Source organism: Bos indicus x Bos taurus, chromosome 4 (genome assembly GCF_003369695.1).
Source record: "Bos indicus x Bos taurus breed Angus x Brahman F1 hybrid chromosome 4, Bos_hybrid_MaternalHap_v2.0, whole genome shotgun sequence".
NCBI classification, from domain to species: Eukaryota; Metazoa; Chordata; class Mammalia; order Artiodactyla; family Bovidae; genus Bos; species Bos indicus x Bos taurus.
Genome location: NC_040079.1, coordinates 110,237,835 through 110,254,598, shown reverse-complemented (window position 1 = coordinate 110,254,598; position 16,764 = coordinate 110,237,835). Strand labels below are relative to the sequence as shown.

The 16,764-nt window shown below is 36.3% G+C and overlaps 1 protein-coding gene across 1 annotated transcript; it reads right to left on the bottom strand.

Moving 5' to 3' along the window:
- LRRD1 (leucine rich repeats and death domain containing 1) lies at window positions 1–16,330 on the bottom strand. Its single transcript, XM_027540204.1, has 5 exons — window positions 14,331–16,330; window positions 9,732–9,930; window positions 3,180–3,341; window positions 959–1,076; window positions 1–348 (listed from the first exon to the last, which is right to left on the bottom strand). Exons 1-5 carry the CDS (start codon window positions 16,254–16,256, stop codon window positions 162–164), a joined length of 2,592 nt encoding a protein of 863 aa, XP_027396005.1. The 5' UTR covers window positions 16,257–16,330; the 3' UTR covers window positions 1–161.
- Window positions 16,331–16,764: the final 434 nt, after the last annotated feature.

The window sequence follows — 16,764 nt, the reverse complement described above, 5'->3', positions numbered from 1 at the left end:
TAGTGTCTGTAATATTTTATTATGATGACACTAGAGTGGTAGCCAAAATTTATCATCTCTTAGGAATTCATAAAAAGAGACATGACATGTATTTCTCTTCTATCCAGTTTCAGTTATCTAAGTGCAGCCTAAGTTCTCAGTTCTTATTCCAGATACACTGTTCAGAATTTAACTGCACATGAAAAAAGTTTTAAAGCTGTTATTTTGTCCATAATCTCATATGCTCCTATCATAGTTAGCGCCCGAGTTAGTTGATCTCTTAAAGCAGCAGTGGTTACTGACAAGTTGTTCTTTTCCATTTTCCACTTATCAAGTACTTGGTGGACTCTCTCGCTTAGTGAAACAGTGCTGAAAAAATTTTAAATAATAATTATTTTAATTATCAGTTAGGAACATTGTTTTAAACTGCAACCTAGATATACAGTTTGCCAGAGTGACTAAATTAACTGAAGACAGTCTATATAAAAATATAGCATAGAGTTTGACACATAGTAAGTGAATATCAGTCCTATGCCAGCCCTTGTTGCCTTGTACAACACTGACAATTCAATTAACATTTGATTCTAAGAGAGATTTACTCAAGACCTCAATATAGTTGTGGCCTATTTACTGTAGACCAGTGCATTACTGCTCCTGCACTACATGCTTGACTTCATGACAACTCTCTTAGGTAAATCTGTTTATTTTACTAGTGGAAAACTGAGGCTTACAAAAGTTAGAGGACTTATCCAGGGTCACAAAACTAGTTGGGATTTAGAGCCAAGCAGTCTATCCTCAGAGTTCTTGCTCTCAAACTACTGTAACCATATGGATCTCAAACATATAGTAAACTAAAATCAGTCTTTTATAACAAATAGAGTTCATGTTAATATGAATGTTTCAGAAGCATGTAATATCAGTATGATATAAACCAGAACATGAGAATGGGCTTATACTACAGGTTGTCATTTATACATACCTCAATGCAGACTTATCACTTTCTGAGATTGTCAGGTTTAATTTTTGACACAAAAATTGAAAATGTGTTTCAGTAATATTCTTGGCAACTATCTTGAAGATCTTCGCTAAGATTTTCTCTACAGTGGAACATAAAAGAAAATTTAGGCCATGTGTTTTGAAAAATGTACTCTATTTTGAGTTACTATTATAGCTAGGTTTTTAACTTCTGTGCTTTTATACAATGTATATATCAAACAAAATTGAAAAATAAGTACAGATATACTAATTGAAATTTGAGAAGATAACAAAATAGAAATTTGAACCACTTAGTCCATTTCTTCTAAATTCTGAATAACCCTAAACATAAATAACATAAATATCAATTTCCCATAAAATGTCTATTTAGAAGAATATCATAAGCAACTTCAAAGTGATCATTAAACCCTTTAATTCTTTAAGGATTTGAAACAAATTTAACTCCTTCCTTCAGTTCTGGCTTTTTAATATGCTTCTTTGGATATTATCCTGAGAAACCAAGTTTAACACTACTATAAATACGGTGTACACACACATATATATGCTTGTTTTATATTCTCATCATGTATTTAATGAATGTTGGCTTAGACATAACTAGAGTGTTTTTAGTTTAGAAAAAGCTATTAGCTAATATGAACTAGATCCATCTTTCTGTTAACCAGGGTAACTTGAGAATTTTCAAAAACTAGAGATCTGCCACCCCTCTATAATCATCTCAAATATGTTTAGTGCTTTCTGTTTTAAAATATTTATCCATACCATTAATCACTCAGGCTAGATTGTATGTTAATGATATAATTGAAAATCCAGTCTTCTAAGTGAAATTTTAAGGAAGAGACCCCATGTTCCTTGTTAATTGCAGGATAAATATATCTCCCATGATGACTTCCTCTTCAGTCTCTGTGGTGCCAAGCCTGCAGTGTGAAGGCCCCATGGGAATAAAGAAAGGCGATAAATGACTTGAATTCTCTTGTTTTTGCTGACTTTGATTTACTGTCATTGCCTGTTGAACTTTCCCTTCCATGGGCTAGAACCACATGAACCTTCTATCCTCAGGAACTTGAGTAACAGAATGTTAACAAGGAAGTTCAGTCATGTAACTTTACAGCCCTTCTCTAAAGTACTGTAACCTAGCAATAACACAGATCTTTAGAAAGGCCTTCAAGCTTTGTTTTACAAAAGTTTACAAAAGTAAACTTACCATTAAATATCCCCTTTTATGATAGCAGAACCAACTTGCATAGAAAGTTAGAGAAAAGAACTACTGTGACTTTTTTGCTTAGGCTCCTTCCATCAATGAGGCCGTCTTCTTGCATAATCTTCAGATAGGTAACCATACATATTGTGGCTAAGGTAACCATACATATTGTGGCTTACAGAGGACTGTGCATTTTTAGTGACCATCTCAACAGATTAAAGGATTATGATGGTATAAACCTCTTGATTACACAGACAGGGTACATAATAGAATGATTTGGGGGGACAGTTGTATATATTCTCTTTCCCCAAATCTGGATCATTAAATTGATTTAATACTTAAAAACTGCATTAAATTGGAGGACAAAAATCTGGATCTATTCTGAGGATTGACAGTGAGTGGCAAACTCAGAGACCCAGGAAAAAGCTTAGACTTTGGGAACCCAAACCCAGGGAAAGAATGAGACAGTGAAACTTCCATCCAAAGACTTGGAGAAACCAGTCTCCATCTGGTGAAAGGGCATTTAAAGAAACTGGACCCAGTCTCTAAAGTAATCAGAGGAGTACTTAAGAACAGCAGGAATGAAGATTGCCTAAGGACTGCAGACAAGTAATAGCATTGGGCCAAGTAAACCTGATCTGTGAACTGCCTTCAAGGCCAAATACGACTTTTGGAACGACTGCATATGGTGATATAGTCCAGAACTGATAAAAAAAATTCAATACGTAGATTCTCTGAGTCTGGCCACGATCATGATGGCCACAACCTCTTGAAGTGCATCAAGGCTAGTAGATGGGGAGCAACTCATCTGTGACTTAAATTTACCTGTTTTTCAATGGTTCAAAATGTAAAGACCTAGATTAGATAATCTGAATTATCAAAATAAACTCCCAGCCTTCAGAAAAGGGAAGATGATAAATACTTTAATGTCCCTGCCAGATTGAAAACTTCTGATTAAAGCAAATTATTTGTTAACATACACATACCAGAAAATGACATTACCTACCATCTCTTTCATCTGCCCTCTGTAGATAGCGTGCAATAGTATACAGTTGTTTTCCTTTACAGATTTCCATTGGTGGTCTCAGCAAAGGGTTATCATCAAAATTTATCTCCTTCAGTGAAAAAAGGTTGTAGATACCACTAGGCAGAACTGAAAGATTATTTCCTAGCAGAAAAAAAAATAATTGAATTATATCGTTTTGTAAAGGAAAACTATGGAGACAAATAACAACCATGTAAAGGACAGGGAGGTCTGGCATGCTGCAGTCCATGGCCACGAAGAGTCGGACACAACATGGCAACTTAACAACAACAACGAAAGGGGGTCTGTTGAGTCTCACTGACGCAGTGCCGGAGGAGCCCCACTGTCGCAGCGCCGGAGGGGCCCCACTGACGCAGTGCCGGAGGAGCCTCACGGTGCTGGCAGATCTTAAGTTCTTACTGTTGTCCACTTGCTAGGAGTGAAAAGGAGGATGTATAGAAACAGAGCAAGGATTCTTTTTTCTCATCGAGAATGACAGAATAAGATAGGAGGCTTTCCTCTTGCAATACCAGAATGGACTTTATAGAGTAAGTGTGATGGTACTTTTTTTCCAGTAATTTTTTAAAATAAACTTCTTGTTTCCAGGAATTTCAGATTTACAGAAAAGTTGCAGAAGTTGTATGGAGTTCTTGAATACTTTTCATCTAGTTTTAGTTTTCCCTGATGTTATCATCTCACATTATTATGTTACTTTTTTTGGGCCCATCATCCAGTGTGCAGGATCTTCAACCAGGAATTGAACCTGTGCCCTCTACAGTAGAAGCAGAGTATTAACTACTGCACTACCAGGGAAGTCCCCTCTGTCACATTTTTAAATCCAAGAAGCTAACGTTGACACAGTACTATTAAATAGGCTTTGGATGCTTTTGAATTTCATTATATTTCCATCAATGTCCTTTTTCTGTTCCAGTTATCTATTCCAGAATAGCACACTGCATACAGGTATGTCTTCCAGTCCATGAGAATTCCTCAGCCTGTCCTTGTTTCTCAAGATCTTAATGGTTTTGTATAGAACTGGTTAGGAGTTCGAAGAATATTTCCTAATATGAGTTTATCTGATATATTTTTTCATAAATAGACTGGGGTTATGGGTTTTTGGAAAGAACACTACAGAGATTGAGTGCTCTCTTCACCTCAGGGATACCTGACATCCACAAGATATCACTGGCGTGTTAACCTTGATCCCTTGGCTAAAATAGTGTCTGCCAGGTTTCTGCAAGGTAATGTTTTTATTTTCTCCTTTCCATACTTTGTTCTTTAGAACAGGATTATAAAGTCTAGTCCATCCTCAAAGAGTGGAGAGTAAGCTCCACTTCCTTAAATGTAGTTTTTTCAAAACCATCTTAATTTATTGATAATATAAACTTGACATGAAAAGTAAAACTGTGATTACAGACAAAGAATTTGTCATCACTTCAAGAGGAACTGGCCTAAAGTCTGCCTTTGTGTTATTTGTATATTTTATGGCTGTGTTATTTTAGCCAAGAATAAAGGAACCTGGTTCCTTTTAGTGAAGAAAGGTTTTAGAAACCAAGATCTGGGTACTAGGTTGTTTCTTGGAGTATGTGCTGCTTCTGACTCATGTATATTCTCTCTCCCTGATATTACTAGCTCTGGGGAAAACCAGTTACCATGTCTTGAAGGGGCTGACATGGCAGGGAACTCAATTCTGCTGCCAGTAGCCACATAAATAAGTTTTGAAGCAAATCTACTAGTCTTAATCAAGCCTGTCTGTAGTACCAACCAATAGATTGGCTGCCATCTCATACAAGATTCTGAGACAGAGCAAGTCAACTAAACACCTTCTGGGTTCCTGACGCTCAGAAACTGTGTGAAATAAATATGTTATTGATTTGAGAAGCTAAATTTTGTGGAAATTTGTCACACATCAACAGACAACCGATATAACAGCTACCAGCTGAAAGTACTGTGAGATCTAAGGAGCTGCCAACTGCAGGGAAGGAGTTTGCATTTTTAATTCAGCAACTTAAGTGCCTGATGAAGCAACAATAGCAACCAGAACAAATGTCAACTTTCTTTGGAGAAAGATAGAATTGATGATAGACTTCAGGATTCAAAACAGAGAAACAAGAAAGTGTGGCTCACTCCCAGGAGGAAAAAACTGACTCAATTATTGTAGTTAACAATAAAAGAATTTTATTGTTAAAGCAGTTAATACAATGAAGTTTAAGAATATAAAGAAAGATAGTCTCAAATGAATGAAAAAATGGGAAATCTTGGAGGAGAACTATAAACTATGAAAAGAAAAATGGCAGTTCTAGAACTGAAAAATTTAGTATCTGAAATTAAAAGTTAATCCGACAGATGTAACAGAATAGAGATCATAGACAAGTCAGTAAACTTGAAGGCAGATCAGTATGAGATGCTTAAAAGCTGTGTGTGTACACACACACAGTTTTAGGGATTTGTAAGACAATACGTAAAGGTAATTGGAATCTTACAAAGAGAAGAGAGAAAATGAAGCAGAAAAAATTTTTGAAGAAATAGGTTAAAAATCCCCAATTTAGTAAAATATTCAGACCAGAAACAGCAAAATCCAAGCAGTATAAATAAACATGAAAACCACACCTTTAATGAATATCACAGAAAGTTCAGAGTAATCCTCTCAAAAAATCAGGTCCTCCACTGAATCAATCAAAAGTTGGAAAGCAATGACAGAATCAGCTTTTTCATAGTTCTGGCATTTACTCCAGGATTTTACAGTTAGTAGGACCCTGTTCCAGGAAGAAAATGGCAGAAGAGTTTTGGTAAGAGAGCACTGAGACTTTTCTCCCTGCCACTCTCCACTTCCAGGGCAGCAGCAGTCAGAGAGGGCTGGGGCGGCCTGCGTTCCTGGTACAGCATGCTGGTATCAGAAAGCCAACATAGACTTTGTTCTTTGAATACTGTGCTTTTGCATTTTGACCTGTCTGCTGATCTTCTGATGGACTGGCACAGAGGATGACCTTTGTTTTGCTCCCCACCCCCCCCCCCCAGACTGGAGCAGCCTCCCTGGTGGCAGTCGTTGTCCCGTGTAAAGACATACGCTGTCTGTCTCCCCCTCCCCCACAAGGGAGGGGGGCAAAGAACAGCAGACAAAGAAAGCAGCAGACAAATTCAAAAGCCCAGGCAGGAGAAGGCTGAGGAGGAAGTTTCTTGGGGGAATTAGGGTTCAGAAGGGCCACAGTATATTCTGGGGGAAATGGAATGCAATAAGCATATTCAGAACTGGACACCTGCCCAGAAGAAAACTGAGAGAATCCTAGACTTGCACCTGAGGTGGATTTCTGGGCTTCCCACAGTCAGCAAAAGACTAAGACAGAGCTGTAGGTGGCCTGGCTTAGTGTTAACGTGCCCCAGCTTAGAGCTAAACTGCAAAGACTGGGAAAGTCTATTTTCTTTTATGGCTCTGGGTATTGAGGACAGAAGCTATCCATACAAATACTAACCAAAGAGCTGGGGTGGTTTTATATAATATCAGATAACAAAAACTTTAAGTCAATAACTGTTATAGAAGACAAAGGACAGTATATATTGATAAGAGGATCATTACATCAAGAAGATATAACAATTAGAAGTATGTACAAACCAAACAACAGAGCCCCAAAACATACTGGGCAAATTCTGATAGGATTGAAGGGAAAATCTGGTGGTTTTAAATTAATAAATGGAAGCTTTAATACATCACTTTCAGTAATGGATAGAACATTTAGTCAAAAAGTCATTTAGGGGACTTGAGCAGCACTATAAAGCAGTTAAGCCCAATAGATATACATATAACATTCCAACAGCAGAAGACACATTTTTCTCAAGTACACATAGAACATTCTCCATGATAGACTATGTATTAAGGCACAAGACAAGTCTCATTAAGATCGATTCAAAAAAAGCCAAATAGTATATCTATTCTGACCACAGTGGAATGACACTACCAAAGATAATGGAAGGAAAACTGGAAAATTTACTAATTTAAGCAGCATGCCAAATTTAAGCTACCACTGTGTCAAAGATGGAATCAAAAAGGAAATTATAAAACGCAAAGATAAAATGAAAACACAATAACCAAAAATTATAGATGCAGCAGAAACAGTGCTGAAGATGAAATCTATAGCTGAAAATACCAACACTAAAAAAGAATGTAATTACTTTATATATAAATTAACTAGAAAAATATAAGTAAATTAACCCAAAACTATCAGGAGGAGGAGGAAATAAAGATTGCAAGCATGTTCAGTCAATCAGTTGTGTCCAATTCTTTGCAACCCCATGGACTGTAGCCCCCCAGGCTCATCTGTCCATGGGATTTTCCAGGCAAGTATACTAAAGTGGGTTACTATTTCCTACTCCATGGAATCTTCTTGACCCAGAGATTAAACCCACATCTCCTGCATCTCCTGTATTGGCAAGCGGATCCTTTACCACTGAGCCACTTGGGAATTTTTAGAGCAGATATAAATGAAATAGAGAATCAATAGAATCAACAAAACCAAAAGCTGGTTCTTTGAAAAGATCAACAAAATTGATAAACCTTTAGTTCAATGGACTAAGGAAAAAGATTCAAATTACCAAAATCAGAAATGAAAGTAGAAACATTACTACTGATTCTATAGAAGTAAAAGATTATAGAGCACTATGACCATTATTATACCAGCAAACTGGATAATCTAGAGGAAATGAACAAATACCTAGAAACACAAAACCTGCCTAGACTAAATCATGGAGAAAGACAGAAAATCTGAATAGATCTATGGCTAGAAAGAAGACAGAAGCAGCAATCAAACATCCTCCAACAGAGAAGAACCCTACACCTTGTGGCTTCACTGGTGAATTCCACCAAATATTTAAAGAACATCTAATGCCAATCCTCAACTCTTCCAAAAAATTGAAGAGGACAGAACACTTCATAACTCATTTCATGAAGCTGCCATTACCCTGATACCAAAGCCAGAAAAAGACACTTCAGGAAATGAAAACTACAGATCAATATCCTTTTTGCACAAATCCTCAACAAAATAAGAGCAAATGAAATCTAACAAAATATTAAAAGGATTATACACCATTGCGAGGTGGGATTTATCTTGAAATGCAAGGATGATACGATATAAGAAAATCAATCAGTGTAACATGTGATATTAAGAGAAAAAAGCTCATGATTCTCTCAATGATACAGAAAAGTCATTTAACAAAATTCAATACCATTTTGTTATTAAAAACAATCATATTTGTGTGTTTTTCTAATACTAGTCCTTCAAAATACATGAATAAAATTGATAATTAAAGCAAAAATCATACAAATTCCACAGTCCTACTTGTAGATTTTAATGCCTCTCCAAAGCAACTAATACAAGACAGTATACCAATAAAGACAGAATATTCCAACAAGATTATCAACCAGTACTTATATGATATTTATAAAACACTGTACCTAACACTTGCAGAATATACTTTTTTAGAGTGTGTGGTATGATTATCAAGGATGGAAAAAATGGGTAGAAAAAAGACACACCACTAGAAGTACAGTGGTTACTTCTAGTTTGGTGGTGGTGGTTTAGTTGCTAAGTCATTTCTGACTCTGCAACCACATGTATGGTAGCCTGCCAGCCTCCTCTGTCCATGAGATTTCCCAAGCAAGAATACTGGAGTGGGTTGCCATTTCTTTCTCCAGGGGATCTTTCCTACCTGGGATTGAACCTGCATCTCCTGCATTGGCAGTGGGTTCTTTACCAGTGAGCCACCTGCCCCTACTTCTAGTCTGCGGAGAAGTACAAAAGAAGTTTCGATTCTGTCGTATTTCTTAACAGTCAAAAATATCTCAAGTATATATGTATCCCCTCTTACGGCTGATTCATGTTGAGGTTTGACAGAAAACAACCAAGTTCTGTAAAGCAATTATCCTTCAATAAATAAGTTAATTTAAAAAAAGAATGAAAAAAAAAACTCAAGTAAATGATTCCTTATAGCTGAGAGTAAGCATATAGGTGGTTTTTTCTGTAAGCTTGAAATACTTTATAATAAAAATGAAGAAATATACTAGTCTAGCTTTGAGAATTCTGATATTTTTAGAATGACTTACTTTTGTTGTTGCAATTGAAGTGATTTACTTTGTAAAACACTGTAAGATATTAGATTACTATAGGGTGTAGAAGTGGGCTCAGGGTACCCAGCAGGAAAGGAAAATAGAGAAAATGCTGACCTAAGGTTGTGTGTGGAGAGGGAGAGTGAGGTCAGGTTCACAAAGGGAAGAAATACTGAATGATTAGGTATAGGCAGAGAAGACAGAAAAGAAATGAAAATATGTTCAGGTTCCCCAGCTAGGTCATAGCCTCTTTCAGGGAAGGAACTGGACTTTAGGCTTTGCTCTCATTTTCTGTATGTGCAATAGCCATTTCCTTCCAATGGGCACTTAATACATGGTGTTGATTGCTTGCCATTCTGTCTTGTCAGCAAAATTTGCAACCTACAAACTAAAACTCAACTTACTGATAATCCTTATTGATTATACTTGACACTCACCACTCAAGTTTAGCTGCTGGAGAGCATTTAAAGATAGAAAAGATGATGGCAGATATCTTATTTGATTGTTGTCTGCGTTTAGACTAACCAGACTTCTCAGTTCCCCTATATTTGTTGGCATCTCTCTGATTGCATTATTTGAGATATCAAGTCCTTTAAGTTTAGTCATATTAGACAGCTCTTCTGGAAGTCTTGTTAGCTGTAACAAAAGTTAAACAATTATATTTTTAATAAATATTTCTATGATGAAAACTTTTTCTGAAATAAAAGGGAAGGAGAGATTTTTGTTTGTTTGTTTCAAAAAAGAAGATATTTTCACTATGTCACAAAGTCCTTGTGATTCCCTTCCTTAATAAAACCCACAACAAATTGTGTAATATCCAAATATCTCCCCAGTCTGACCAATGCTACCTATTCAACCCTGTGGCTTATTAACTACTTTTTTCACTCTCCCAACACTTGATGTTCAGTGCACCTTATCCCTTCTGTCCCTAAAGCTTACCCTGCTTTGATTTCTTCTCCCTGAAGTCTTTCTAAACTATTCTCTTCCATATTTGATCTCTTTCCTCCTACTCTCATCAACAGAGCTTTCTATTAATCCCTTGTGTATGTATTCTCCTTGGATTTTTAAATGACATAATGTATGTTTTATAGTTTTTTAATACATGTTCCCAATCATAATACATTTTGAGTAAGTGTTCAGTAAATTCCTTTGTAATAGACACACACAGTTTAGCAATGTAGCTTCAAATGAAAATTCCTAGTACAAAAAGTATTGCAAAGTAACAGGAATTAAAATACTCTGCTAAGGCAAAGAAGAAATACGCATCTTCAGAAAAAATAAGGTCATCACAAGTGACTTCTGAAATAGAGGAAGTCCTGTGAGTGCAAAAAAGTGTTTTGAATATGTGGGCTCCTCAAAAATAATCAGACAACAAAGTAAATACTGCATATTGAGCTCAGTGTTCTTCCATGTATAAAAGAAGCATAATAGATGACCCTAACTTCAGGGAGATTAAAATTCAGTTTGGGAACAAAATGTATGCGTGTGCATGCTCAGTCACTTCAGTTGTGTCTGACTCTTTGCAACCCTGTGGCCTGATATTCGGCTCCTCTGTCCATGGGATTCCCCAGGCAAGAATACTGGAGTGGGTTGCCGTGCCCTCCTCCAGGGGACCTTCCTGACTCAGGAACCAAACCCGCATCGCTTCTCCTGCATTGGCAGGCGGGTTCTTTACCACTAGCGCCACTTGGGAAGCCCAAAATATACACATATGAAACAATCAGAGATCAGCACTAATCAATAAGTAATTCAGTGCCAAAATAATGTTTACGATAATATAGAGAGAGAATTTAGGGAATGTATATCAGCATAAATGAAAACAAAAAAGAAGCTTCATGTAGCAGGTGGGACTCAAATGGCTTTTTGAGAATGAATGGGAATTACAGGACACTCCAGGCAAGACAAATATCATGCATACAAATGGCCAGTGAAAAGCTGACAAGCAAAGAGGTGATAGGAAGCAGAAGGAGATACATTCAGAGAAGGAATATGGAACCAGCCTCTGGCAAGACTTGAAATCTGGTCCTGTTGGGAGGAGTCTGATCAACACAAATAGCTAGGTCTACAATTTGACAATCCTTCAAACAAATATTCTTTAACAACTTGCTCAGCATTTCTTAGAGGAAGTCCCTCAGAACTGTGTGATGAGAGAGCTACTCTGAAAGGAAAATTTCTGTTGGGCATCCTTCACTCAGCAAAATAAAAGCCCTGTAATTAACCTTATTCCTGTTCTTCAGATGACTGTTCAGTGAATATATGCCGTTTATAGATTAATCTTTTGAGTATATTACCTTCACCCCAAGAGGGTTATCAAAGTGATCTTTCCAATTATAGAGGATATTCCTTTTGAGAGGAGTTTTGATATATCATTTTTCTCATTTGGTGACCTTCAAATTGATGTTTTAATGACGTGGAATGGTGTCTTTGGCAACCATCCACCCATCCAAGGGATCTAGATTCCTAAGAATGGCCCTGTGAAATGAAGGCTGGTAGTTTGATGAGTCCTGAGAAAAGGCAGGTGACGGACTCAAAGAGAATAGCAGAAGTTTCCCCGAGTAGTCTAGGCATGAACTGAGCAATAAGCATGGACCAGGACGGAGCCAGTGACGTTGGAAAAGAGAGAGGATCCAAGAGCTTTTTCAGAGGAAAAATGAAATTGCTTTGGTGTAAGATTCAGTATGACTGGTGATGGTTCCATGATTTCTAGATCGACAGGTCTGAAGAAAGTGGCATCACAAACAGAAATGGGGAAATTTTGAAGGGAGTTGCGTTAGAAAGAAAGGTGGGTTTGATTTTGAAGTTATATTGAGTTTGAGACAATAGAAGAATAGGAGAACAGAGAATATCCAGGGAATCTGTGGTACTAGCTCACTGGTGAAAGATTAGCTCCAGATACGTGGATCTGAGAGTTATGTGCATGCTGAGGTCTAGGAAGCAGTTAATAGAAAAGAGAAAATTAAAGACACAACTTTGTAGATTTCCATAGGAAGATATAGGAAGAGAAAGCGAGAGGATTATAAATCAGCCAAGGAATTAGTTGATGATTATAGTACAGAACTAAAACGTGTCTTTTAGTATAAGAGAAACTTTTAAAACATAACATGTATTATTATTCATTCCATCTACTTAAGCAAGTATTTTCTGGAGTAGTCTTTCTGGAAAATGTATATATAGCTGCTGCTGCTGCTGCTGCTAAGTCACTTCAGTCGTGTCCGACTCTGTGCAACCCCATAGACGGCAGCCCACCAGGCTCTCCCATCCCTGGGGTTCTCCAGGCAAGAACACTGGAGTGGGTTGCCATTTCCTTCTCCAGTATATATAGCAGATAGGTTTAAAATGTCAAATAACTTTGGGAAATGTGGGTTAAATAGAAACAAACCAATCTCTTTGTGCAGGACATTTGAGAGCTTTTAATATGCTGAATCCATTGTGATTCTCTAAGAGCCCAGTGCTTCACAAAGCTCATGGGCCTAGTATTTTTTAGTAACAGACTCTGGGAAATCTTGGGCTTCCCTTCTGGCTCAGATGGTAAAGAATTTGCCTGGAATCTTCCGGGGGACCCAGGTTTGATGCCTGGGTCGGGAAGATCCCCTGGAGGAGGAGCTGGCCACCCACTCCAGTATTCTTCCCTCAACAGAGGAGCAAGAATTCCATGGACCGAGGAGCCTGGTGGGCTCTAGTCCATGAGGTTGCAAAGAGCTGGACACATAACACATACTAGGAAATCTTGCTGTCCATAATAGTCCCTTGTGACTTGTGTGACTTGTTAAAGTCGCTCAGTTGTGTCTGACTCTTTGTGACCTCATGGACTATACAGTCCATGTAATTCTCCAGGCCAGAATACTGGAGTAGGGTAGCCTTTACCTTCTCCAGGGGATCTTTCCAACCCAGGGATCAAACCCAGGTCTCCTGTATTGCAGGCGAATTCTTTACCAGCTGAGCCACAAGAGAAGCCCAAGAATACTGGAGTGGGTAGCCTATCCCTTCTCCAGATAATAGTCCCAGCCTCTATCAAATTAATTTGACTGTGGTGGTCAAATTAAAGATAGCTAGGTAATAGCTGTGTCCTTTTCACTTGTTTACTGAGATCTTAATATATAAATCAAATTCTTTGATTTTTAAAAAATATTTCCATAAAATTCAGTCAGTGTTGAGTAAACTGAAATGCTGTAAGAACATTTATACCCATTGATCTAGCAGTTCTTTAGGGGAAATTCCATAGGGAAATAGTAAAATATGAAAAGGGTACATTTATGAAGAAGTTCAATCATAGCATTATTTATGATAAAAATTAAAACATCATAGAATGCTTAACAACAGAGGATTAGTTACACATATCATGCATTGGTTATAATAATTATTGGGAAGATTATGTTATGGGTAAATTTGTATATGTTAAGTGAAAATGGAAGACTTTAAAATTGAGTATGCAGTATTTCTACAATTGCTTATAAAATTATATAAATAAGAAAAAGCAAGAGTAAAAGTAAGTTAGGACTTCCCTGATGGCTCAGATGGTAAAGCGTCTGTCTACAATGCAGGAGACCTGGGTTCAATCCTGGGTTGGGAAGATCCCCTGGAGAAGGAAATGGCAATCCACTCCAGTACTATTGCCTGGAAAATCCCATGGACAGAGGAGCCTGGTAGGCTACAGTCCATGGGGTCGCAAAGAGTCGGACACAACTGAGCGACTTCACTTTCACTTTCAAAAGTAAGTTGTATCAACATATGTCCAGTACTTCCGGAATTTATTTTTACTTCTTTTTTGTCAATTTTCCAAATTTTCAATAATGTGTTTATGTTACATCTATAAGTTAAGTGAAAATAAATCTATAAATTTGTCACCTTTAATTACTTGGTATTTCATTTTAGTGAAATGTTTTCCTGTTAAACTCTTGTGTTGCAAAGTTTATTTGTAAGCCATGTTTGAGGTCAAAAAATAAAATATTCCAGCTAAATTAAATACACACACACTGCAGCTTAGACTCTGATCCCCTCAGCCCTCCCTTCCTCACAAAGCCCAAGCTGTCTCTTACCTTTTTCCCATTTATCTGGCTTATATTCAATTCTTCCAGTGATTGAAGGTGGCAAAGTTCAACAGGAAAATATATAAATTGATTGTTTGAGATGTTTAATTTCTGGATTCCTTTTAAGTTACAGATTTCTGAAGGTATAGTCTGTATTTGGTTTTCTGAAAGATCAAGTACTCTCAAATTGTCTAAAGTACACACTTCTGTGGGGAAAGTTTCCAACTTATTATAGCATAAAATAAGAACATGGAGTGATACCATGTTGGAAATAGATGGTGGTATTTTCCTTATTTTGTTTTTACCAAGATCCAGGTATTCAAGATTAATAAGAGAACATAAGTGCTCAGAAAATAAAAGGAGTTTGTTTTCATTAAATTCTAAATGAAGCAGTTGTTTATTGAAAGATATGTCTACAGGTATTTCTGAAATATAATTTCCATTTAAACTCAAATAATGAAGAGAGTCTAAAGCACACAAACCTAGTGGAAAATACATTATTTTATTATAACTCAATTCAACTTTAGCTATGTTTTTGCAGCTTTTTATTTCAATGGGAAAATCTGTGATAAAATTTCCTGAAAATTCTAGGCTGAACATATTATTAAGATGTGAAATATATTCAGGTATTTTCACTAGATAGTTTCTGTTTATATGGAGTTTTCTTAAATTTTTAAGCTTATGGATGTTCTTAGGAAGTTCTGTTAATTTATTATCACTAAGACTAAGGCATTCCAACACTGCACAGTGGGAAATGTTCTCTGGCATGTCTTTCAATAAATTTTTATCAAGTATTAGAATCCTGAGTTCCTTAAAATTCTCAATTTTGTTTGAAATAACTTCCAATTTATTGTCTGTCAGTTGGAGTTCTTTCATTTTGAGCAATAAAAAAATTTCCACAGCCAAAAAAGTAAGTTTATTGTGATCCAGTAAAAGTTTTTCTAAATTTTTAAGCTCCTTAATTTCTTTTGGCAAACTGTTTATCAGGTTTCCAGTAAGATTTAGTGAAATTAACTTGGGAAGGAAGCACAAAGCTTTAGGAAATATTGTTAACCGATTATATTCCAGATTAAGAGCCCTCAAGTTTTTCAAACTAGACAGGGCATCCGGTATATGTCTTAACTTATTTTTAGCCAAATTTAAAATTTCCAAGTTTTTAAGACTTTCCAAGCCAGAAGGAAAATCCTCAATGCAATTGTTATTTAAAAATAGTTCCTTGATATTCCCAAGCTGTGATATTTCTTTAGGTATATGTGATATTTGGTTGTAACTGACATTTAATAGTTTTAAATTATGAAGTAACTGAATTTCAGATGGAAGTGTTGATAGCCCATTTTTTTGTATGGATAGAATTTCAAGTCCTAGCATATCCCTTGAGTCTGCCCCTTTAAAACTTTTGATTTCATTCTCATCTAAATACAGATATTTTACATATTTGACTTTTAAAATGTCCTTAGGGAATTCTTGTAAACCCTTGGCTTTGAGGTTAATTGTGAAGTTATCTGATGGTAAGCCAGATCCTTTCTGATTTTCTTCAGAGAGTTGTGGACTAATTTTTCCTAATGTTTCATGAGATAGGGAGTCAACAAAAGCCTGATATTCAGCCCTCATCTCAGTTTCTGATAATGATGAATTTTGTGAAATTCCAGTTTTTGACTGCAGGCTGTCATATGTAGTAATTGTTTCAGAAAATTGGAGACTTTTCCTTTGTTCTTCATTTTTCTTAGACTTACTTCCAGAGGAAGATGCTAATGTGTTTTTACTAGGATGCGTTTCATAAATTTGGTTGGACGATGTCTCATCAGAATCTTCCTTTAACAAGTTTGATGTTTCTTTAGTAAGTCCAGATTCCTCCACTGACCGTGATCTAGATTCTTTTCTATATCGACTAATGATATCCTCTAGCTCTTCTGAAGTACGCTTCTTTTCAGACATCTTATTTGTGGGTATATTTTATACCAATACAAGATTGTAACTCAGTTATAATTTTCACGTTTAATTTTTTTCCTTTGAACCTACAAAACAAATGTTGATGTTAAGAGATATAATAAAGATGTTAAAGTTACAAAAGAATTTTAATACAATAATTTTTATTCTATAATGAATAATTTCATAATCATTAAAAAACATTTATAATTAATTAACTTATATATAATTACTGGCTAAAGACAGTTTATTGATTGGATGCATTTATCACATGATACTCTTAAAATCACATTAAGATTATAGAAAGGAATAAAAATATCAAAGAAAATGAGAAAGGACACATAAGGGAATGAAAGAACTCAAGTTTTTGGAAGACAGGGTGTAGCCAGTGACTCCCTCGTGCCACATGTAGAGACTTTCAGTCTTTTGTGGGTTTGTTTACATATGGTAGATTTACATCTGGTATTGAAGTATCTTGTCCCAACAAATTCTCGTGTATGACAGTTCTCCAATAGGT